General features: G+C 34.3%; 1 protein-coding gene across 1 annotated transcript; it reads left to right on the forward strand.

Annotated features, from left to right (window-relative positions):
• Positions 1-165: 165 nt before the first annotated feature.
• dars2 (aspartyl-tRNA synthetase 2, mitochondrial) lies at positions 166-24,474 on the forward strand. The gene is made up of 17 exons (XM_051122611.1): positions 166-709; positions 1,128-1,227; positions 1,306-1,372; positions 1,492-1,593; positions 1,681-1,776; positions 2,567-2,690; positions 2,780-2,826; positions 5,218-5,324; positions 7,910-7,979; positions 8,430-8,609; positions 10,280-10,387; positions 10,982-11,044; positions 14,925-15,077; positions 18,184-18,402; positions 20,787-20,897; positions 21,354-21,429; positions 23,211-24,474. Exons 1-17 carry the CDS (start codon positions 532-534, stop codon positions 23,405-23,407), a joined length of 1,998 nt encoding a protein of 665 aa, XP_050978568.1. The 5' UTR covers positions 166-531; the 3' UTR covers positions 23,408-24,474.
• Positions 24,475-25,023: the final 549 nt, after the last annotated feature.

Genomic DNA, 25,023 nt, shown 5'->3' on the forward strand with positions numbered 1-25,023 from the left:
CTGCATTTAGTAGGCTGTAGATCATACTTACTACGACAGATAAATACCGTTGGCAGATGAAATATGATGATACATAAATGTAATAAAAGTTATTTATTGTCATGTTACAAACGCCTAAATCGATTTAATTTGATTCGTCACGTCTACGCATTCCACGCGCCGGGCTGTAGCGTACGGATGTAATGTTACTTCATAACTGTCATGATTCAGACTGTCAGTGAAAATGTATCTGGGTTAAGAAATATTTTAATTCATTTATTTTTATACGCCATGTGAGGCGAATTTTATTGGTGTTTGTGTCGAACGATTTAGGTATAAGATAGGAAAGGAAAGAGCAAAGGTGACCGTCAGCGTTACATTCATTTCAATAATGTAACTGGATTTATAAATCTAGATTTGTTTACACTAAGACATGAATAAAACATACACAATTATGTGTAGTAACAGCTCTTAGAAGTATGTTTTTATTTATTAAAGACAACAAAGAATAAAAAATATAGCCTGAGACACTACGACCTCGCATGCAGGACAATGGCAAACAAATACAGGTTATTTAGTCTTAGATCAACCCAGCAGGCGTTGAGGTGTCTGTATAGCAGAAGATCAGTGCCTTCTATAAATCATATTTATTCCACAAAACCATCTCTACCTCCAAATTCGTTGGCGTGGGCTTATAACTTCTCCAGGAACTGCTCAACTTGGTTGTCAGGTAATTGGACCTTTATTAAACTTGATAGTTTAAGTGTAATAGCCTAGCCTTTTTTTATTAGTTTCAGTGTGATATTTCTAATCTTATATGTGTGTGTGTGTGTGTACTTTTTTTTGCTACATTGTGGGGACCAAATGTCCCCACAAGGGTAGTAAAACCTGAAATTTTTGACATTGTGGGGACCGGCCTGCAGTCCCCACAATGTTAAAAAATGATTAAAAATAGTAAATGGTGTTTATCTGAAAGTGTAACGATGCAAACATGTTTTCTGTGAGGGCTAGGTTTAGGGTTAGGGTTGGGTTAGGGGATAGACCATATCGTTTGGTCAGTATAAAATCTATAGAAGTCTGTGGAAAGTCCCCACAATTCACAAAAACAAACATGCGTGTGTGTGTTTGTGTGTGTGTGTGTCTCGTAGGTCAAAGCAGTTTTTCATTGAGAAGCCACACATGTGGAGAACTGTGTTCCAGTCATATAGACCAAGAGGTTACTTTATGTGGCTGGATTCAGTACTTGAGGTTTGAGACACTTTGCTTATTTTTTTCACTGAATTACATTATAATATCAGGCAAACACTTCTGTGCTTGATTCTTTAGGCAAGATCTTTTTGTGATCTTGAGAGACTTCAGTGGATTGGTGCAAATTCTTATCCCACAGGATGAGGTAACAACATGCTTTGATTGCTTATTTTGTGTCTGATCAGTTGATTCTGGTGCTGCCCACTAGTGGTGGTACATTTAATGCAATAACATGCTTTTTTTTCATTGACACTATTTCTTTAGTCCAAATCTGAAGTGAAGAACGCTTTTCTTGGTCTCACCGTGGAGTCGGTCATCATGGTTAAAGGAAGGGTCAGGCATAGACCGGAGGGACAGGAGAATAAGGTTGCTATGTTTGTTCATATGCACATAAAGAGGAAATTGTGTAAAATGTGAAATATGTGTATAATTGTTCTTTTTATTCAATTTTAGAAAATGTCCACAGGAGAAATAGAAGTTTGTGCTGAAAGCATAGAAGTGTTGAATACCTGCCGAAAGCTGCCGTTTGAAATTAAAGAATTTGTCAAAGTAAGTAAAAATAATTTTTGACTATATTAAAAAAGTGTTGCATGCGTTATATTTCGAAATGCATTATGAAGTGGCTCTAGTTTTGTCAGCGGTTATTCCAGAGTGAATCTCACAAAGAACACAACATGGTGGTATTTCACTACAAAAACAAACGGAAAAAAATTATATTATCATTCAGAATTGTGGGTTCTTTCAAAAAACGTTTTTATGTTTTTTAAAGTCTCTTGTGCTCACAAGTGTTTATTTGATCAGAAACAGTAATATTGTTATATATTAGCACAAATTAAAAGTATAAATTATTACAAAGTTCTATTTTAATATATTTTAAAATATAATTTATTCTTGTGATGAAAGCTGAAACTTCAGCAGCCATTACTCTATTACTTACAGCCATTAATTGCATTAATTACTGTGATACTTTTTCAGGATTTTTGAGCAGGAAAAATCGTTATAAAAACTATTTCATTTATTTGATGTTACTTTTTTTAAAAATCAATTTAATGCATCTTTGCTGGGACAAGGACAAAATTCTTAATTCATTTTTGTGGAAATAATGTTAAAACTTCAAACATACGAAAAATGACCTTGAGTGTTGAATGAGTGCTTGTTGACAGTGTTTGTGATATTCACCCATTGTCATTTGCGGTGGAGTGGCCAATGAATTCAATTACAAATTGATGTCTTTTCATTATTTATATGAGGTTATGAGGTTCACGGACTAATACTTGTTGTTCAAGTAGAATAAAAATCCCTAATATGTTTCATTTAAATTCTTACGTTTGCCTTGAAGAAATCGGAAGCCCTCCGGATGCAGTATCGGTATCTTGATCTTCGGTCGCCCATGATGCAGTACAATTTAAGACTGAGATCACAAATGGTGATGAAAATGAGGGAGTACCTTTGCAATTTACATGGTGAGGATTTAGAGTGGTATTTACATACTTGTACAAACATCTATTAAAGTACCGTAGTGCTCACTGAACATTACATGTCTTTTCCCAAGGATTTGTGGATGTGGAAACACCAACGTTGTTTAAAAGAACACCCGGGGTAAGTGTGTGTTTGTTTGTTTTTTTTTTGTTACAGAATCTAAGGCTACACTCATTTTATCAATATGGAATTGTTAAGGAAAATATATTTATATGTAATCTGTGCTTATGATTCATATATAACTTCAGGAATTTAGAAACATGGCCATGATCACCAAAAATCTTAGAGTGTTTATTTCTATTAATTTTATTAAACTTCCAACATTAGCTGAAAAACACTATACTAATATAATACTTACTGAGCCAATTCCAATCTCAAATATGAGACAGAGTATTGTGCAGAATGCAGCTCGGCTAAGCATGAAACGTTTTGTAATGGCAAAAACATTGAATTTATGAGAGCTTATTTTACGCTGCACAATGCTTCTGTGGTGACTCATGCTTCTGTTTCTTGTCTCCTGCAAGACACCCCTGTAAGTCTTGCCCAAACATCAACAAAATACAGCTGGTGCAAAATTTGCCAGATCATTACCCGAAACTTTGTGAGCAATCACATCACTCTGATTTCCTCCCTGTGGCTTTGTTGTTCTAAGACTTTTTACATCTGTTTTCAGCAAGTGGACTTTTAAAACTTTTAAAGCTTAAAGAAGTCCACTTCCAAAACAAAGATTCACATATAATGTACTCACCCCCTTGTCATCCAAGATGTGCATGTCTTTCTTTCTTCAGTCGTAAAGAAATGATGTTTTTTGAGGAAAACATTCCAGGATTTTTCTCCATATAATAGACTGATATGGTGCCCTGATTTTGAACTTTGACCAAAATGCAGTTTAAATGCAGCTTCAAATGTTCCCAAATGCGGTTGTAAACTATCCCAGCCGAGGAAGAAGGGTCTTATCTAGCGTAACGATCGGTTATTTGAATAAAAATAATGCAACTCTCATACTTTTTAATGCCAAACGCTCGTCTTGTCTTGCTCTGCCTGGACTGTTTTTGTTCCGGTTCATGACAGTTAGGGTATGCCGAAAAACTCCCATCTCATGTTCTCCCTCAACTTCAAAATCGTCCTATAACGCTGTTTTTAAGGGTTTTTGATCTTCTTTGCATGTTCACTTTGCATAGCATTCATGTACAATGTGTGATTGACACACTTAAAAACGGAAGCATTTTCCAACACTGACACTGGCATAACTGCAGTGTTTTTCTATACATTTAAACAATATTTTAAAAATCATTGAAACCTGTATGTTTTTGTAGTCACGCAACTTGAAGTTAGTGAAATTACTTCAGAATTATGCTGTTATTAGACTGGTTAGATATTTCCATATTTTCAATTCAGTACTTTTATCGAAATAAATTCATTTATTTCATCATTAGAAACAGCCTTACAAATAGTCCAAGCACAGTTGAAGAAAAGTCTATGACACAACAGAATGGTCTGTAGGGGGCAGATGATCATCTAAAATGTCACAATGTCTGCTAAATGGCTTAAATATGAAAACCCACACGGTTTTTACAGTTGTAGGTGTTGAATAACAAATCTATCTTACGTAGGAGGACTTCTCTGTATACAAAACTCATCTATGTTTGAATAGAAGGATGGGTGGGTGGATGGATGGATAGACAGACAGACAGACAGACAGAGAGACAATTTTTGAGTATTTTGAAACTTTTAACCTTCTGTAATAGTTGCAGAAGTTCCTTCAGTTGTCCTCAGTGTGAAAAGATGGATCTCAGAATCATACAGTCATTGTTGGAAAGGGTTAAAATACACAAAAATGCTGGAAAACCAAAGAATTTGTGGGATCTGAAGGATTTTTCTGCAAAACAGCAGGCAGTTTAACTGTTCTGGATAAACAAGGGAGTCATGAACAACTATCACTAAACAAAGAAACACAGCTGTGGATCATTTAGGTAACAGCACAGTATTAAGAATCAAACGTATGTAAACTTTTGAAGAGGGTCATTTTTATAAATTCAACTATTATTTTCTTACGTGGACTATATGTAAACATCTTTTATGTGAAATATATTATTCAGGTCAGTACTAAATAAACAATAACATGCATTTTGTATGATCCTTCTTATTTTGGTAAAATAATGAGCCAAGACATTTTTCAGTATAACTCTGATTGTATTTGTCTGAAAGAAAATAAGTCATATTTTCATTTTTGGGTGAACTATTCCTTTAAGTTGCACTGATATAGAGATAAATCATTGAAAGCCAGTGAGGTGTTTTTAATTTTTTAAATTTTTTAAATTTTTAAAAAATTTTTTAAAAATATAGTTTTGTTCTCCCTCTGCATTGTGCTAATTTATTTTTGCTTCTCTCTTTTGTATTTCATAATGCGACTTTCATTTATCAGATTGGCTTGAGATATGCTGGCTGATTCAGTTCTCTGTGAGAGGCAGGAATACACAGAGTTTATTCAAGTGTAACTGTGTTTCTCAGGGTGCCAAAGAGTTTGTGGTGCCATCTGGAGACCCTGGGAAGTTCTACTCTCTTCCACAGAGCCCACAGCAGTTCAAACAGCTTCTTATGGTGGCTGGCATAGACCGGTAATAATCATATTTCCTTGCTTTTTCTGTTTCCTCCATATTCACAGATTGTTGTCAGGTGCTTGGCACGTTCACTAAACTCTGCCTTCACTGACTGACAGCACCTTGAAAACAAAGCTACATTTTGTTGGCCAGCATAGCATGCTCTCGGAATCAGTCTTATTCTTAGCTGTTAGCAGCTCTGAATTATGCAGAACTGCATTTATTCCAATGCTGTGCGAAATGCCAAAACAGTGACATGTATGTGGAGTGTACAGCCTGATACGGATTAGAATGCTGCTTTGAATTCAAGACGCTTTCTGAAGATTTTTTCTAATTTGGAATTCAAATCAAAGAATTGTAAGGTAGAATTAGCACATCAGTCACTGCGTGGGTTGCTGCCGACATGTTTAGCTTTGTTTCAAATGGCTGTGTATTAAAGGAGTCTGGGGCCAATGCAGGTTGTTGACATTAATAGCAATAGTAGTCAGATTTCACAGATATGATCATTTTAAACTCAAATGATGTAGATGACTTGGCTTATAGTAGAGTGACACTATAAAGAAGATAGCAGAGATCAAAAAGTTTATTAAAATATTTAAAATGTTGCACTGAGCACTACATATAAAGATGAATGTTTGAGCATCTACAAAATAAACTACACTACCTATCAAAAGTTTTTGAACAGTAAGATTTTTAATGTTTTTTTTAAAGAAGTCTCTTCTGCTCACCAGTCATTTGATCCAAAGTACAGCAAAAACAGTAACATTTTGAAATGTTTTTACTATTTGAAAGTTTTCTGTTTTAATATATTTAAAAATGTTATTTATTCCTGTGATCAAACCTAAATTTTCAGCATCATTACTCCAGTCTTCAGTGTCACATGATCCTTCAGAAATCATTCTAATATGCTGATTTGCTGTTCAAAGAAACATTTTTATTATTATTATCAATATTTAAAACAGTTGAGTACATTTTTTCAAGATTCTTTGATAAATAGGAAGATCCAAACATCGGCATTTATCTGAAATAAAAAAAAAGGTTTATTAACATTATACACTATACAATCAAATGTTTCAAATCGGTATATTTTAAATAATAAATTAATATTTTTATTTAGCAAGGGTGCTTTAAATTGATCAAAAGTTATGATAAAGACATTTATAATGTTACAGAACATTTCTATTTCAGATAAATGCTGTTCTTCCGAACTTTCTATTCATCAAGGAAACCTAAAAAAATGCTACTGACCTGTTTTCAACATAATAATAATAATAATAGTAATAAATGTTGTTTGAGCAGGAAATCAGAATATTAGAATGATTTCTGAAGGATCATGTTACTGGAGTAATGATGGCAAAAGTTCAGCTTTGAAATCACAGGAATAAATTACAATTTAAAATATATTCAAATAGAAATCAGTTTTTTAAATAGTAAAAATATTTTAGAATTTTACAGTTTTGGCTTGGTGAGCAGAAGAGACATCTTTAAAATATTTAAATTCTTTTTGTTCAAAAACTTTTGACTGGTAGTGTACTTTTTTGCATGTGCAGTGATTATTAAAATTCTCTCAGATATGGTGAGCAATACTTTTTTCTACATAAAATTAAAGATAAACTCTTTCTAAATTCTACAGTGTGTTTGCTAGATATATGCTTAAGTATTAAATTATATGCTTAAGTATTAAATGATTATATTTTTTTAAACAATAACTTTTAAAGTGAGTGTAAGATGATGGCAAATGTAATATAAATGTAAACACAAAGGAAATTAACATACATACAATACAATAAAATATCCTTGGTCAACTGATAAATAACAAATCTCTAAAATCGACCAATAACCAATATGGGCCTGTTATGATTTCCTATGCAACTATTTTTTATACTCTACCGTTTAAAAGTATGGGGCAGTAAGATTTGTTTTAAAAAAAAGATATTTTATTCAGCACCAAATCAGCATGTTAGAACGATTTCTGAAGACTGGAGTAATGGCTTCTGAAAATTCAGACTTGCCATCACTGGAATGAATTACATTTACTGAAATAGAAACCGTTATTTTTTGAAATGGTAATAATATTTCACAATATTACTGTTTTAAAGTTTTTTTTTGTTTTTTTTTTTAATTTAATGAATGTAGCCTTGGTGAAAATAAGATACGTTTTTCAAAAGCATTGAAGAATCTTCAAATGTTTGAATGGCAGTGGTATATTATTTATTTATTTACTATAAATATTATAGTATTTTTCTGAGTGCACCTTTAAATACTTAAAATAAGATATTTTGTGAAATAACTCGGAACAGCCACCCAGAAGGCACTTGCTTTGTGCATTTTTGCACAGATAAGCACCTCTTTCATTTTATTCAGAAAGTGCAAAAGTCTAGTTTCTATTAGATTTTAAAAAATGATAGAGACCACAAAAGTCTCATTCTCATTTCAATTTTAGCAGCCCGTCTTTTTGAATTAGTAGTTGCGCTAAGCCAGGACTGCAGACTAGTGTTATGAAAAGTCTGTCAAAGGAAAATGATATGCTATGCATGATTTAAAATTGTCAGCCAGTATTGGCCCACAGTCACTTACGTGCTGGTTATCTCCCGCAATCTCAGGTACTTTCAGCTCGCCCGCTGCTACAGAGACGAGGGCTCCAAACCTGACAGACAGCCTGAATTCACACAGGTAATGATGTGCTAAAGGTTGAGGGGTAACATGCCGCTGCACGTCTGACAATATCTGCGAAACTGGAGCTCGGTTCTGATGCGGATGAATATTGAGTGTTGTAATGATGTAGCTCGCTCTAACTTCCACTCGTGAGGGTGAGACCTGCTAATAGGCTTTTGCAGGATTCTCACTCAGACTAAATATCATGAACCCCAAAAGACCATTTTGCTTTTGTACAGACAGGCAGCAAAAATCCATTTTTGTTAGTGCATTCGAGTCAAATTTGATTAGTTATTAATGTTCTGAATGACAAATAAAGCCACGTGATATGTGAAACCTGATACAGACGTTATAAAAGTAATTTTAAATTTGATTGAGATTTTATACACAGCAAATCCGATTTATGTGCAATGTAAACCAAGCATTTTTTTGCTCATTTCTCTCTTTTTTTGTTTACAAATCTCCTAGGTGGATATTGAAATATCCTTTGTAGACCAGGCGGGAGTCATGAGTTTGATTGAAGGCTTGCTCCATTACTCCTGGCCAGAAGACAAAGGACAGATTAATGTTCCTTTTCCCACCATGACTTATGAGGAAGCCATGAGAGACTACGGAGTTGACAAACCAGACACTAGATTTGGGATGAAGGTGACCGCACGTTCTTTCTTTGTACACATCATCGTAGATTGGACGTAAGACTTCAATGAGGTTGTTTGCATGCTGGCCGTCCTTGGCGTCACGCTGTGCTGGCATCCTGTTTCCCCACACATCACAGATTTTCATGCGGTGCTCAACAATTAAAAATGAATCTCTCGTGATACGTTTTCTCGCACCGTTGTGCGTCCTGATTGCATTCGGTTCTGCTCATGGAATTACAGAGCCTTTTGCTGAATCTGTGATATTGTAGCATTTAGATGAGTAAGCGATAAATATTAAGTTCAAAAGTTTGGGGTCAGTACTTTTTTTTGTTTTTTCATGAAATTTCAAATAAATCTAAATTAAAGTATATTTCAAATAAATTCTATTCTTTTGAACTTTCTGTATATCAAATAGTCCTGAAAAAAGTATTAATTTTCATAAAACTGTTAAGGAACAGCTGTTTTCAGCATAGCTAATAATAAAATGAGTCTTGAACACCAAATCAGAAAATTAGAATGATTTCTGAAGGATCGTTTGATGCTGAAAAAATTCAGTAATAAATTACACTTTAAAATATAAAAATTACATTTTTTTTTTTTTTTAATTGTAATAATATTTCACATTTCTGTTTTTACTGTATTTTTGATCAAATATATGCAGCCTTGGCAAGCATAACCCAAACTTTTGAATGGTAGTTTATGTATTTATATAAAAATGTTTTTTTATTGTAATTTTAATTGTAATTTTTGTTTAAAATGTTTTACAAATATTTACATATATTCCATAATAAAACACATTAAGTACATTGCTGTTTAAAAGTTTGTGATCAGTAAGATTTTTAAAGTCTGCATTTTCAAGTCTGCATTAGTTTGAAAAATTAGTTTATATATTTAATTTAATATATTTTTTTGTAAATATATTTTAAAATGTATTTTGTTTTTGTGATGCAAAGCTGAATTTTCAGCATCATTACTCCTTGTCACATGATCCTGCAGAAATCATTCTAATATGCTGATTTATTATCAATTTTGGAAACAGTTGTGATACTTTTTTGGGGATTCTTTAATAAATAAACAGTAAATAAACAGTATTTATTTATTTAAAATAGAAATCTTTTGTAACAATATAAACTACCATTTAAAAGATATGGTCAGTAAATTTTTATTCTTTATTTTTTGAAAGAAATTAATACTCACTGTGTTAAATTGATAAAAAGTGCTAGCAAAGACTTATATTTTTAGAAAAGAATTCTATTTTGAATAAATGCTTTTAAATTCATGGACGAATCTTGAAAAAAAAAATCACAGCTTCCAAAAAATATTAAGCAGCACAACTGTTTTCAACATTGATAATAAAAGTAATAAATCAGCGTATTATTATGATTTCTAAGGATCATGTGACACTAAAGACTGGAGTAATGGGTTTGTATCACAGAACTAAATTATATTTTTAAATATATTAAAATAGAAAACCATTATGTTAAACTGTGATAATATTTCACAATACAGTATTAAATTTTTTTCAGTTTTTTTGATCGAGTAAATGCAGCCTTGATGAGCAAAGGAGAATTTATTTGAATTGAATTAATAAGTTTATATTCTCTTTGTGATAGTTGTGATAGTTGTCGCCTGAGTTGCAAAACTCAAAAAGTTAATTCTGAAGTATTTTCTTTTATTCAGCTTGTGGATGTCACCACAGCATTTCAGGGGACACAAATCGAGTTCATCAAAGATGCACTTCTTAAACCAGGTGGCTGCATTCAGGCCATCTGCGTCCCAGAAGGAACGGTAAGAACAGAATCTGGATATTCTGACTCTTCTGTACCAACACCGCAGCTGATTTTACAGCACAAACAGCGTAGTCTGATTTCCAAACAAATTAATCTTTTCAATCAGTTCTTTTTAGTGATTTAAAACTGACAACACAATCAGCGTAGCCTTGTATTTTTAAATTAATATTTATTGTGAGCTGAATTAATGTATCAATCAATTAAATAATTTGCTACATTAGTGAACTCAGTATTAAATAAAACTCATTTGCACCTCAAAAGAATGAAATGAATTGCTAACACATTAGTATGGATAAAAGGATTAAACTTCTTTCTGCATTCCTTAGAATTCATATTCTTGTCCTTCGAGAAGACACCAAAGCAAAAATGTGCTCCTTTCAACTTGTATTATGGAAATCAATGAGCAGCATAATCATTGATACAATTCACAAGGTCCTCATTCTGTTTAGTCACTGAATGTGTTAAATATTACAATTTCTCCCATTCATATATCTATGAGTGGACTGTCTCCTCTTCCTTATACTGTCTCTGGAGCATGAAGTTGAAGCTTACTGTGTGTTGTTGTTGTTGTTGTTGTTGTTTTTTCCCACAGAAACACCTGAAGGGCAAAGACTTGGAGTTCCTGAAACAAACAGCCAAGACGCAGTATGGTCAGGTGAGTTCTGTGTCTCTTTCCCTCTGTTTGCTGATGGAACGCCACCAGCATTCAGTGTGTGCACATCACTGGAAGTCTCCTGAAATATTTATCTGAAAAGCAATCAATAAGTCAGAATGATTTGGTGGTAAAACAGTCAAATGTAACACACAGCATACTTACCCCGAGGCAAGATCGACCTCACTAGAGGGACACAGCTCCCTATTTGTGTTGCAGGCTGTCCGTGGAGTCTTATAAAGGGAATGTTATATGTGTTTTTTTTTTCTCCTCACCATATGTAGTACATTTCTAATTTATAGCTTGTAATGATTCATGTTATATGAAATTGTTTGATCCATTTTTCATGTTAATTCATGTTAAATGCTTCGTACTGAGACAAAAACTAATACTGATTTGCATATTGTCTCAGTCTGCTCTGTATGAAAGTCTGTTACTGCCACTGAATGAAAAATAAAAAAGGAAATTGCAACTTTTAATCTCACAATCTCAGAATTGCCTGATACAAACTTGCAATTCTGACTTTTTACTCAGAACTGCGTTTGTATCTCCCAATTCTGACTTTTTTTTTATCTTGCAATTCTGATAGTATAACTCACTTTTTACTTTTTTATTTAATCTCAGAATTGCGTGAACGTGCAATTTTGACATTTTTTTTTCAGTACTGCGTGTTACAAAATTGCAATTGCAATTACAAGTTTAAATCTTGCAATTCTGTTTTTTTTTCTTGCAATCGCGAGTTTATATCCTGCAATCCTGACTTTATATCTACCAATTCTGACTTTTTTCTCAGAACTGCGTGATACAAAATTGCAATTCTGACTTTTTTTCACAGAAATGTATGATATAAAGTCAGAATTGCTGGATAGAAACTCACAGTTCTGACTTTTTTCTCAGAACTGCATGTTTGTATCTCGCAATTCTGACATTTTCTTGCAATTGCAAGTTTATATCCTGCAATCCTGACCTTATATCTCGCAATTCTGACAGTATAACTCACTTTTTGTCTCACAATCTCAGAATTGTGTGATACAAAATTGTAATTCTGACTTTTTCTCAGAGCTGTGAGATATAAACTTGCAATTGTGAGTAATAAAGTCAGAATTGTGAGATATAAACAGGGAATTCTGACTTTTTTTCTTGCAATTGCGAGTTTATATCTTGCAGTTCTGATATTTTCTTGCAATTGCGAGTTTATATCCTACAATCCTGACTTTATATCATGCAATTCTGACAGTATAACTCGCTTTTTATTTCACAGCCTCAGAATTGCATGATACAAAATTGCAATTCTGGCTTTTTGCTCAGATCTGCGTGATGCAAAATTGCAATTCCGACTTTTTTTCTCAGAATTGTGAGATATACCCCGGGTTTCATGAACAAGTCTTAAACCTAGTCCTAGACTAAAATGTAAGTCTGAGCTATTTCAATTGAAATAAACTTGCACTGACTGATCTTAAAATATATCAGTGCCTTTGTTTTGTCATTAGATGCACACCAGTATTGTTTTTTTAAGGCACGTTTATAAAAATTACTTAAATGTCCTGATTGAACAATAGAGGATTAGACTAATCCTGGCTTAGTCTAAGCCCTGTCTGTGAAACTGGGCCATAAACTCGCAATGTGAGTAATAAAGTCAGAATTGTGAGATATAAACAGGCAATCTGACTTTTTTTTTCCCTCAGAATTGCATGATATAAAGTTAGAATTGCAGGATATAAACTCACAATTCTGAATTTTTTTTCTCTCAGAACTGCATGTTTGTATCTCGCAATTCTGACTTTTTCCTCGCGTTTGCAAGTTTATATCTTGCAGTTCTGACGTTTTCTTGCAATTGCGAGTTTGTATCCTGCAATCCTGAATTTGTTTGTGTCATGCAATTCTAAGAAATAAAGTTAGAATTGCGAGATGTAAACTCTTTTGTTATTCAGTGGCGGAAACAGGCTTCCCTCAGAGTTGTCATCATTTTCTCACCCTCATGTCATTCCAAACTTTTATGACTTCTGCTAGGGGAAAGGAAGATCTTAACTTTTTTTGTTTATACACTGGAAGTCAACTGGTCTTATGTTGACTTCCTATATTCAATTTCCTTGTATGAACAAAAAACAGAAAATCAAATTCAAAATTTTCTTTGTGTTTTACATTACATTACTTTGTGATTACAGTAAGTCATAACAGATTTTGGAACAACTTTAAGGTGAGAAATTGAAACATTTTTAAACATTTTGTAAATGTGTAGTTTAGTTTTCAAAATGAATGGATCTTTTAAGTAATTTGTTTTTTTGTAAATCAACTGATTCCCAAACAAATTATCTTTGAGTCATTTATTTTTGGTAAATCAGAACTATACAGTGTGACCAGTGTAGTCTGAACAATTTCTAAACTAATGATTCATGCGAGTTTGTCTTGAATAAAGCATATACACTGCCCTCCAAAAGTTTGGAAATTCCCTAGAAAAGTAGGGTTTTGGACAATACTGGTATGAATCATTTTTAATTTGTGATAATTTTGCACTGATAAGGGACAACACAAACTATGAAAACATATTTTATTACATAAACAGTTTATACATAGAAAAAAACGTACATTTTCGATTCATCAAAATATCCACCATTAGCAGCTATTAAAGCTCTGCATAATCTTGTCTTAAATTAATTGTATTCTAAACTTAATTGGCAATCAATTGTTGAAGCTATTAAGGTGTGCTGACCCAAAAATCTTTTAAAAACCCGGGCCAAGTTTAAACCAGTAACCAGGCATCACAGCTGGCAAAGGGGCATGTCTGACTTTGACATGTATATATTGCCATTATTATGTAATCAAAATGAAAATTATTATTGCTGGTCTTCAATGATAATGTCAAGTTACTTTAATGTATTTGTCCAAAAAATTATGAGGATTTATGCTGATATCATCCGAAACCACACTTTGCCAGGGGTGTTTCCAAGTTTTTGGAGGGCAGTGTAGCACAACCAGACTCCTGAATCGCTGATTCAGACCCGTAACAGCTTATGAGTCATTTCTTTTTTGGTGAATCAAAACCATACACCACAACGAGTGGTGTTAAACCTCATAATGAGTGACTCCTATGAGCTTGTTATTTTTAGTGAATCAAACATAGCTTACAGCTTACTGTACTTGAGGCTTGTGAAATGTAAATCAGTATAGTTTTTTCAGTAGTACTTGATAAAAAATTTAATTGATGAAATGTTGCTCCTTTTTCAGTATTAATTATCCTAACTTAATGCTAACCGTAAAGTGTATATTCATTTTAACATCTTGAAAGGTACGTCTTGCTCACATTTTTTAAGTGGGAAAAAAAAAAATCGTATTCCTGTCAAAAGGGGAACATTGTGTTAATAATAGTTTCTTGTAAATTTCAAGAGTAATGACGAGAGACATAACTTAATGTTAATGTTCCTAAGCACTTCTGTCGAAGCCAATAGCCTTGTGTGGTTGCGACCCAATTTCCAATTCTGGCTCGTTTTACTTTCCAGTGCTGTCCACCTCTGACATTCCACCCTATCCAAAAATAAATCTAAAAATATACAAATATTCTTTAATATTTGTGATAGCCGACTGTTCTGCTTAGTTTTCCTACTCGGAACACTCTTATGGTCTTCTGTCTGTATTTATAAATGGAAAGTGAACTTTGAGCTAGTGTTTTTGGCTTGAACTAAATGGCACCGTCAAAGGTGATTCTCCATTGCAATCCGTTTTAGTCCAGGTCTTGGCTTCGTTTGAGTCTGGGAAACCAGCCCGCAGTGTTCTCGAGACTGATGGTTGCTCAAGAGTTTGTGCCCTATGCTGTCAATGGAAATTGAATATGGGCCGGTGGAGGAAATGGATGATCATTGCTGTGTTTGCGCTGTGTGTCGTACAGGAGGTGAGTGTGGCTCCAGTAAGGGCAGATGGTTCACTGAAATCCCCTCTCAGCCGGCTGCTTTCGGACGCGGCCAAACAGCAGCTGCTCCAGATGGCCCAGGCCAATGCTGGAGACCTGATCTTCATCACAGCCGGACCCCGGGAGAACGTGGTGCGTATCCGCCTCTATTTTGTTCCGCGTCCTCACAGATTCGTATAACCATGCTGATTTAATCTCATGAACACATCACGAGAGCTCAGCGAGCTCTCAAATATCTACATAAAACTGCAGTTGGATCACAAGTACATGAAGGCATTTTGGGTTGGAGTAAATAATTCAGCGCCCAGCGTCCCTATTTAATGTCCTCAAGTACCTTCCCTTCAGTTTTTATGCCCTGCAGTGATTGATAACTAAAGGTTTTGGAAAATATGGCTTCAGAAGAATGCTGACATGATCTAATCACTTTTAAAAGAATATTCATCTTTTCCGTGCCTCGGCTCTCGCTCGGGGCCGGTGCAGATGGTGAGCTTGGCACATAGTGAGACGGCTGTTTAGTCACAAAGCAGAGATGTGGGAGATGGCTAGGGATAACTGGCGAGCTTTGTGAGCTGAGGTTGTGGGATGAATGGTGATGTTGCTTGTGCAGAAAGTGGGAGAAATGAGAGCTGGGGGAGATCTCTTTCTCCACAAATATAGTTTTTGGAGATTTAGAGATTCGTTTGCATGTTGCTGCACTCAAATTCATCCGTTGTAAAAGCCTCTTGTGGGCTCGTTTTTAGCCGTTTCATGAATTAACAAAAATCAAGAGTTGTAGTCAGATTTTTTGAATTTTTAAAATGACCAACCCAAGGTTAGAAGTTATTCTCAAATGATCTGAAGCGCCTCAGAATGTGTCCTTTTTAAGGCAATCCTCAGTGTCCTGTTCTTACTTGAAAGATTCATAATCTTTTATGTATTTTAAAGGGATAGTTCAAACAAAAGTGAAAATTCTTTCATCATTTCCTCATCTTTTATCATTTCCTCATGTTGTTCCAAACCTATGTGACCTTCTTTCTTATGTGGAACTAAATAAAAGATATTTTGAAGAAAGTGTGAACTGTTTTTGTACTTACAGTGAGAGTCAGCAGGGTCTAAAATAACATTTGACTTTCATTGTATGGACAAAAAGCGGTCAAACTTTAGTTTGGGGACCAATTCTCACTATTAATTAACTATTAACTGGGTCACTATAGAGTGCCTTTCAACCGTCACAATACTCAAAGAGAATGGTAAATTAAGACCAAAATTTTTATGTCATGTCATAAATAGTTAACACTCAAGTACAAGCTCCCACACATTTTTTTAGATAATTATGGGCCATTATTTGAAGCATAAACCATACGATATGTCCACCCTGTCATGGACATACATATTACTGTTAAATATGTTCTCATTGCAGTATTGAGATGTAAATTATATTTTCTGAAAGGTATAATGTCCCTTTCCTAAACAGGGTTATTTGTTTCCTTTTTAAATTATAAAAACATAAAAGATTTTATGTAAACTATGTGTTTTTAAAGAAGCTAGTACAATTCGCACATGTATTTTTTTATTATTTGGAGAAAACTGTGATATTTGGATGCAGTTTTTTCTTTGCATGTTATTGCCCACACACATAGCTATCGAACACACTGGATTATATAGATATGATTGAATTATTATTTAAAATATTAAGATGACAGGGTGGACCATTATATGACAGGGTGGACACATAAAGCAGAACACACAAAGCGTGACAAAATTTGACAAGGAAACATTTATTGAACTTTGAAAAAAATAATTTAATTACATTCTTAATCGCACAAAATGAATAAACTAATTTAAATTACACCATTTTGATTTATTTTAGTTTTTAGCAATATTAATTACAGATGAATTCTATGTCCAATTTTCAGATGAATTCTATGTCCACCCTTTCATGTGTATGTCCACCCTATCAAGTCTAAGGGGCCGACAGGGTGGACGTTTTGAGCTTCAATTTGCATATTAGCTTACAACAAACTGTGACTAGCTAAATAGTTAGTCTGGTTGTTGAAGAGAATTTGGTATATTTAAACATACATATTTTGAAAATACTGTATTCTAAACACTTCCGGCATATTTTTTTGCAGACAGGGTGGACATGTTAAGCTTAGGAACTCATATGAAGAAAATTCGTCAGTTGTCACCAACAAGAGACAGGAGATCTGTTGTCCTGATGTCACTAAAGGGGATGACCTTTTCTTAAAGGGGCAGATTCCTCAATACGACAAGGTGGACAACCATTCAAGGGACATGGACAAACTCTTCTTTTTTTATTAAATAAAAATATCGTTTTTATTACCAAATGGTCAGTACACTCAAACTGAGTTATCTCTTATTTAACAAAATATTAATAGGAGAACAAATTTTTAACATTTTATGATTTGACTTAGGGATGTTCATTTCGGTTATTTTTCCTAACCGACAGCCGACGCTCGTTAACCGATTATTAACCGTTAACCGACAAGATTATTTTAAAATAGAATTTAATTATTTTAGAAAGGATAAGTGTCTGTGACTCGTTAAAAATACCAAAATTTGTTTTCCAGTGATTAATTTTACATGTGCAAAAAGCAGCAAACAACAAAACATGAGGAATCGCATGGACGCATCACATCACGCACTTGCAGCGCTTATGCCAGCGGAGAAAAACATCATAAAGCTAGGCTATATATATAATGAATGAGTAGGCCTATACAGTAAATATTTTTACTAAACAAAACAAAAGAAAAAACTGTGCAACAAGTAGCTATAGTATGCAGAGTTTTTGGTTCATTTTTGTGCTGCGTGAAAGGAAGACGGCTAAAAAGCGTCATCCTATTTTTTTCTTTATTTTGCAAAAGCACAAAGTTTTGTTTATTATAGAGTGAGAGCATCCCTAATTTGACTATATTCTACTCACATTCAAATTTAATGAGCAGTGCATGGGACATAGCATAATAACATGCATCCTCATATACAAAACTTGCAGGGTCAGAAAGCTCTAGAATTTCATCAAAAATTTCTTAATTTGTGTTTTGAAGATGAATGAAGGTCGTACGGGTTTGGAACAACATGAGGGTGAATAATTAATGACAGAATTGTCATTTTTGGGTGAACTATCCCTTTAAGATAAGCCATTGTGGGCATTGTAGGTGTTCCCTCTTTATGTCCTAATGATTTCTTGTAATGCTATTTAACACTGTTTAGCTATATAATAGAATGTGTCATGTTTTAGCGCCCTCTGTTGGGGAAGCTGAGACTGCAGTGCGCGGAACTGCTTGAGCGCTACGGCGTGCCTGTTCGTGATCCTTCTGTCTTTCACTTCTTGTGGGTGGTGGACTTTCCTCTCTTCTTACCCAAAGAGGATAATCCAGAGATGCTTGAGTCTGCCCACCATCCCTTTACTGCTCCAGTCCCTGAAGATACCCATCTGCTGTACACCCAACCCCACAGGGTATGTACCATCACATCTCAAGCAGTACATCAACACAGATTGTCCTTTTTATACTTACAGAAGCATAGCTTTGCATTTTGAATAAATGCTGTTCTTTTCAACTTTATATTCATCAAAGAATCCTGAAAAAGTATAACAGATTCCAAAAAATATTAAGCAGTTTCCAACATGAATAATAAATCAGCATATAAGCATGATTTCTGAAGAATCATGTGACACTGAAGCTAAAAATTCAGATTTGCATCACAGAAATAAATAAGAAAGTATATTAAAATAGAAAACTGAGACTTCTTCAAGAAACATTAAAAATCTTACTTATCCCAAACTTTTGAATGGCAATGTACATTTATGACCCCAGAACTGTGGAACAGTGATGTATATTTTTCTGTGTGGCTGTGCTTTGCTCTAAAATTTGCTCATAATTAGTCATAATGATTTATGAGTAAATCATTCTTTGGAGTCATTTTATTATACAAGTCAAATTGGTTCACAAATTGGTCTGAATGATTAATTAGCAAGTTGTCTGAATCAAAACCATTTTAAAAAACCCTTATCCAGTCATCAAAATCGACTGGAAATGTAATGTAAATGTCACAAAAATAAAATTAATTGGTTTCATATCTGCCAAAACAAACCTACTTCTGACATCCAATAATCCATGTCAAGGACAAAAGTGACATTTCAGATTATTATATAATGGTTCATCGCAATATATTGAATCGTGACATACAGCATAGTGGGGTCAAAAGGTCTGAGACATCATTTTAAAATGCGAGTTTACTTTTTAAATATACAGTTGAGGTCAAAAGTTTACATACACCTTGCAGAACCTGCAAAATGTTAATTATTTTACTAAAATAAGAAGGATCAGACAAAATGCAAATTATTTTTTATTTAGTACTGACCTGAATAAGATATTCCACATTAAAGATGTTTACATATAGTCCACAAAAGAAAATAATAGTTGAATAGTTGAATAAACAGCAGGCAGTTTAAAGGACAAGTCCACTTCCAGAACGAAAATTGACAGATAATGTACTCACCCCTTGTCATCCAAGATGTTCATTTCTTTCTTTCTTCAGCCATAAAGAAATTATGTTTTTTGAGGGAAACATTTCAAGATTTTTCTCCATATAATGGACTGATATGGTGCCCCGATTTTGAACTTCCAAAATGCAGTTTAAAGGTGGCTTCAGACGATCCCAGTCGAGGAAACAATTGGTTATTGCCTGAACTGTTTTTGTTCCGGTTCATGTCAGTTAGGGTATGTTGAAAAACTCCCATCTCATGTTCTCCCTCAACTTCAAAATCGTCCTATATCACTGTTTTACCTTTTTTGTTAAGGGTGTTTGATCTTCTTTGTATGTTTACTTGGGTCCGATTGGGTCGGTACTTCTGCAGCGATGTAGGATGATTTTGAAATGATTTTTGAAGTTGAGGGAGAAAATACGATTCGAGTTTTTTGACATACCCTAACTGTCTTGAGCCACAATACACAGAGTTCAGGGAGAGCAAGACAAGATGAGTGTTTGAGATTAAAAAGTATTTAAATTGTATTTTTTTAATGAAAATAACCGATCGTTTCACTAGATGAAACCCTTCTTCCTCGACTGGGATCGTTTGCAACTGCATTTGGGATCGTTTGAAGCCGCATTTAAACTGCATTTTGGAAGTTCAAAATCGGGGCACCATATCAGTCCATTGTATGGAGAAAAATTCTGAAATGTTTAACTCAAAAAACAATTTCTTTACGGCTGAAGAAAAAAAGACATGAGCATCTTGGATGACAAGGGGGTGAGTACATTATCTGTAAATTTTTGTTCTGGAAGTGGACTTCTCCTTTAACTGTTTAGGACAAACAAAGGACTCATGAACAACTAAAGTAACAACAGTATTAAAAATCAAGCGTATGTAAACTTTTGAACAGGGTAATTTTTATAAATTCAGCTCTTATTTTCTTTTGTAGACTATATGTTAATGTCTTTTATGTAGAATATCTTTTTCAGGTCAGTACTTAATAAAAAATAACATGCATTTTGTATGATCCCTCTTATTTTGGTCAAATAATTAACAATTTGCAGATTCTGCAAGATGTATGTAAACTTTTGACTTCGACTGTATTTAGCCCTAGATAGCATTGTAAATAATAACATCTGTAATAAAAAATGTTGTGTTCAATTAGAAAAAAGCAAAAGGAAAGCATTTTGACCCTAGTATGTATTTAGATGTGCATGTACCGTGAGATAGTTGGCGATACCCAGAAATAGTCTGGTGTTTTATCACTTTGTAAGTCTACAGTCATGAGCCGAGTATTTCATAGAAGAAATTTATAATCTCGCTCTGAATTCCATGTGTTTCCCCCACCTGTTTATCTGCTCCCTCAGGTGCGTGGCCAGCATTACGACTTGGTGCTGAATGGCTGCGAGATCGGAGGAGGTTCAATTCGCATCCACAATGCCTCTCAGCAGCTGTACATCCTGGACACGATTCTCAAGGTAATGGAACAAGAGTGAAAAATTACACAGCGAGCACAGAGCATCATTTAATGCTACTCTGACAGCGAGTTAAAGCACTTGTAATGGACGTGTCCAGATACCCCGACTGCACCATTTTCTTATTTGTGACTCTTACTTAACACCCCCGCACCACCGTCAACCCATTCGGTCGCTGTGGCAACCCATTAAGCTATATTTAACTGCCTTTAAAGAAAACAAATGCTTTGGATCTTAAGAGCCAGGGAGAAGAAACATCACATTAGGGTCGATCTTGAGATTTGTGTCTACAATGGAAACCTTTTTGAAAGTCTATTTACTCTCTTGACACTAAAGTAGTTGTATGGATCGGTACAATTTATACATGCCGAGACTATGAACAATTCCCTTTCATGCTGAAAAGGCTGTGAATTACAGGGTCCACTTTGTCCTTTTTCCTGTGTCTTGCCTGTGTTATAGGAGGATTCGTCACTTCTTTCTCATTTATTGGAGGCTCTGGACTCCGGGGCCCCTCCTCATGGTGGAATCGCATTAGGTGAGAGAGCATTCAACACATGCTACCTTGGACTTTCGCAAGGTTGTTGGGGTACCACTGTGACGAAAGGCCTTGTTGATTACATTCTCCTGTCTGTTAAAGTGGAACGGTCATGCTCAAAAACTCAAATTGCTTGCCCAGCCAAGAATTTTTGGCAGCTTTGTTTCAGTTTGAGACTGTAAACTGAAGCATGAAGTGCCCTTGATTATTTGAGAACCTCTGTTTGGGTTTATTTCTGTGTATGGCAGCACTAGAGCTGTTTTTACAGCTTGCATAAAGTGTGATACACAAATTTGCCAGGTTCTTGTTTACATTATAAAGTCAGAAGTGTGAAAATAAGTCAGCTTAAATGTGTGTAATTATCAGGGATGCACTGATGCCATAAAAATTCATTTGCAAAATTATTCATATTTTTAAAGATTAACTGTCACGATTCCTTAATTCAATTCGAGTACTTGATTTAGACTTAGCGCATTCCACGGTCGAGAATTCATAAAATGTATTATTAGACCATTTTCGAAGGCTACATAATATATTAAACCCATTTTAATATAAAAAAAGCATAATAATAAATGCTGCTCCACACAAACTGTACATGTGTGGAATGTCTCAAACTCCATCTTTACATATTGTTGTGAGCCATTTCATCAGATTTGTAAGGTAAATCATTTATAAACCTACACAAACACAGGAGAATACTTCAATGTCTTTCTCAATATTCTAAATATTCATCACAATTTTAAAATAAAAGCTCAAACCCTCGCTTTGGAGTTTACACGTTTTGATGTCCACATATTCAAGAAATTAGTGGCTGTAGCATCTCTGTCATAAATAAATGGCCAGATATTAAAGATTAAGTGGACATTTGAATTATTGTTTAATCAATATTAAACAAGGATTAGACCGTGCAGTAAAGTGTGAAAACAGTCATCATTTGTTATAATGCGTAATGTACGTTAGCTATATTGTTTATAATACATTATGTATTTTAACATTTTTGTTCAGTAAAACCATATGATTATTTGCTTTTGATACCTTATTTGAACTCACTATTATTGCCCCATTGCTATTATATATGTATTTTAAGTAATTTTAAAGGCTGATTTTTGATTAAGTCTCTTTTTATTACAAGAAAATGTATTATAATTATCCGTTTACTCGATTAATCATCAGAATAATCGACCGATTACTTGATTACAGAAATAATCGTTAGTGACAGCTCTAATTTGATAATGACAAAGGACATTTAATTGTAAAAATGAAGGAAATGAGCATGCATGATTAAATGAATTGAATACTTTAATATAAATACACTATAGTTCAAAAGTTTTTTTTTTTATATTAATTAATGTAATACAGCAAGGATGCATTAAATTGATCAAAAATGACAATGTAAAATCTTCTGTTTTAAAAAGTAAAGAATTCTGAAAATTATCAGTTTTAACAAAAATATTAAGTGTTTTCAACATTGATAATAATAAGAACTAAGCACCAAATCAGCACATTAAAAAGATTTCTGAATGATCCCAGAGTTTTGGTAATGACTGCTAAAAATTACATTTAAAAATAGATTGAAATTTATAAAAGATACATTTTTTATAGTATTTTTTGACCAAATAAATCTGAGCATAAGAGACAAAAATATTTGACCAAAACTTTGACCAGTAGTGTATATTAATTACATTAATTAATTACAAATAAAAAAATATTAGTTGCACATAACAAATATGGAAACAACATATTGTGCATTCCTAATAATTGCTGTTTTTCCTCTTGCACAGGACTTGACAGATTGGTATCCATCATTGTAGGAGCTCCCAGTATCAGAGACGTCATAGCTTTTCCGAAATCCTTCAGAGGTCACGACCTCATGAGTCGTGCTCCAGACTTCGTCTCTGAAGAAGACCTGAAGCCGTACCATATTTCTGTAGTCTGGCCTAGCACAGATACCGAGGGTCAACAGGACAACTCAGTGTAAACTCTAAAATGTGTGTTAACATGCGTATGATGTTCTGCTGGCATAAGGATGCATAATGGTTCACAATTTCCACCGGCCATCTGTGTCCACGCCTTGTGATATCCTTCAGAGCAGAAACAGCAGGATCACCTCCTGTCCTGGGAGAATTGAGCACCATCTTTTGAGTAAAGGTGACGTCTGTGTCCCCCACATCACAAAACACATTCTTCTACTGCTTCAACAAATCAGTCATGTACTTTCTCATCATATACATGATTCGTAATTAGTGTTTTCAACTGTATATTTTTAATTACAATATTTCAGTAAAAAAGCAGTGGTTGGTTGTGAGCATAGCTGAGTATTCCAGTAGGGGGCAGCGTTGTTCCACTGCAGCTGTTTACCATTTCCCCCCCCTTCACATGCCCTGCGGTGAAGTCAGCATGCACCATATCCTACATTTTTTTTCTCACCACCAGACATACCAAATAAAGCTACATTTCAGTTTTTCTCAGCGATGCCTTATCTGCAAAAGCAGATGCTCATTTTTCATGCCCAGGTACTGCTACTCATTACAGCCAGTGTTGTTTTAAAGCAGACCTGTGCGTTGGCCACCGAGCTGTGAGCACAGTTCCGTGTAAGACATGCTGTTTTTGCTGTTCTTCCAGTGACTTTTTCTTAAGTACCCACTCATTGCCTATTTACATGGCCATGTTTACTTGAAAGTACCTGCCTACGTTCGCTAGACGTTTCCATTAGTGCTTTAGAGACAACTGCAGTACCAAACCATGGCTGTTTGATACGGAGCTCTTCATTAATTGTTTATAAATGCAACCCACAAATCAATTTTAAAATTCTGACTTGGCTGTTATCCTGTAGTCTTCTTAAAAAGGGATAGTTCACCCAAAACATGAAAATTCAGTTTGAAACCAGCTTGAGTTTCTTTCTTATGTGGAACACAAAAGAAGATATTTTCAAAAACATCTCCATGTTTTTTTTTGTCCTCTTCAAAAATAATCTTCCTTTGTGTTCTCCAGAAAAAAAAGAAATTTATACAGTTGCACCAAAAATACCTGGAACAGCACGAAAAAGATTTTGACTGTTAGTATTTGTTTTGTACACATTTGTGCATTAGCTGCAACGCATTTTGAGAAAATCTTTAAAAGGATAGTTCACCTAAAAATGGAAATTCTGTCATTAATTACTCACCCTCATGTTGTACCAAACCTGAAAGACCTTCGTTCGTCTTCAGAACACAAATGAAGATATTTTTGATGAAATCCGAAAGCTTTTTGACCTTGCATAGACAGCAATGCAACTGACACGTTTAAGGCCAGAAAGGTAGTAAGGACATTGTTAAAATAGTCCATGTGACATCAGTGATTCAACTGTAATTTTACGAAGCTACAAGAAAACTTTTAGTGCGCAAGCAAAGAAAACAAAAAAAATAGCAACTTTATTTAGTGAAAAGAGAAGTCCACTTATAAAACAGAGATTCACATATAATGTACGGTGAGTCATCCAAGATGTTCATGTCTGTCTTTCTTCAGTAGTAAACAAATTATGTTTTTTGAGGAAAACATTTCAGCATTTTTCTCCATATAATAGACTGATATGGTGCCCCGATTTTGAACTTCCAA

The sequence above is a fragment of the Labeo rohita genome, chromosome 2 (genome assembly GCF_022985175.1).
Source record: "Labeo rohita strain BAU-BD-2019 chromosome 2, IGBB_LRoh.1.0, whole genome shotgun sequence".
NCBI lineage: Eukaryota > Metazoa > Chordata > Actinopteri > Cypriniformes > Cyprinidae > Labeo > Labeo rohita.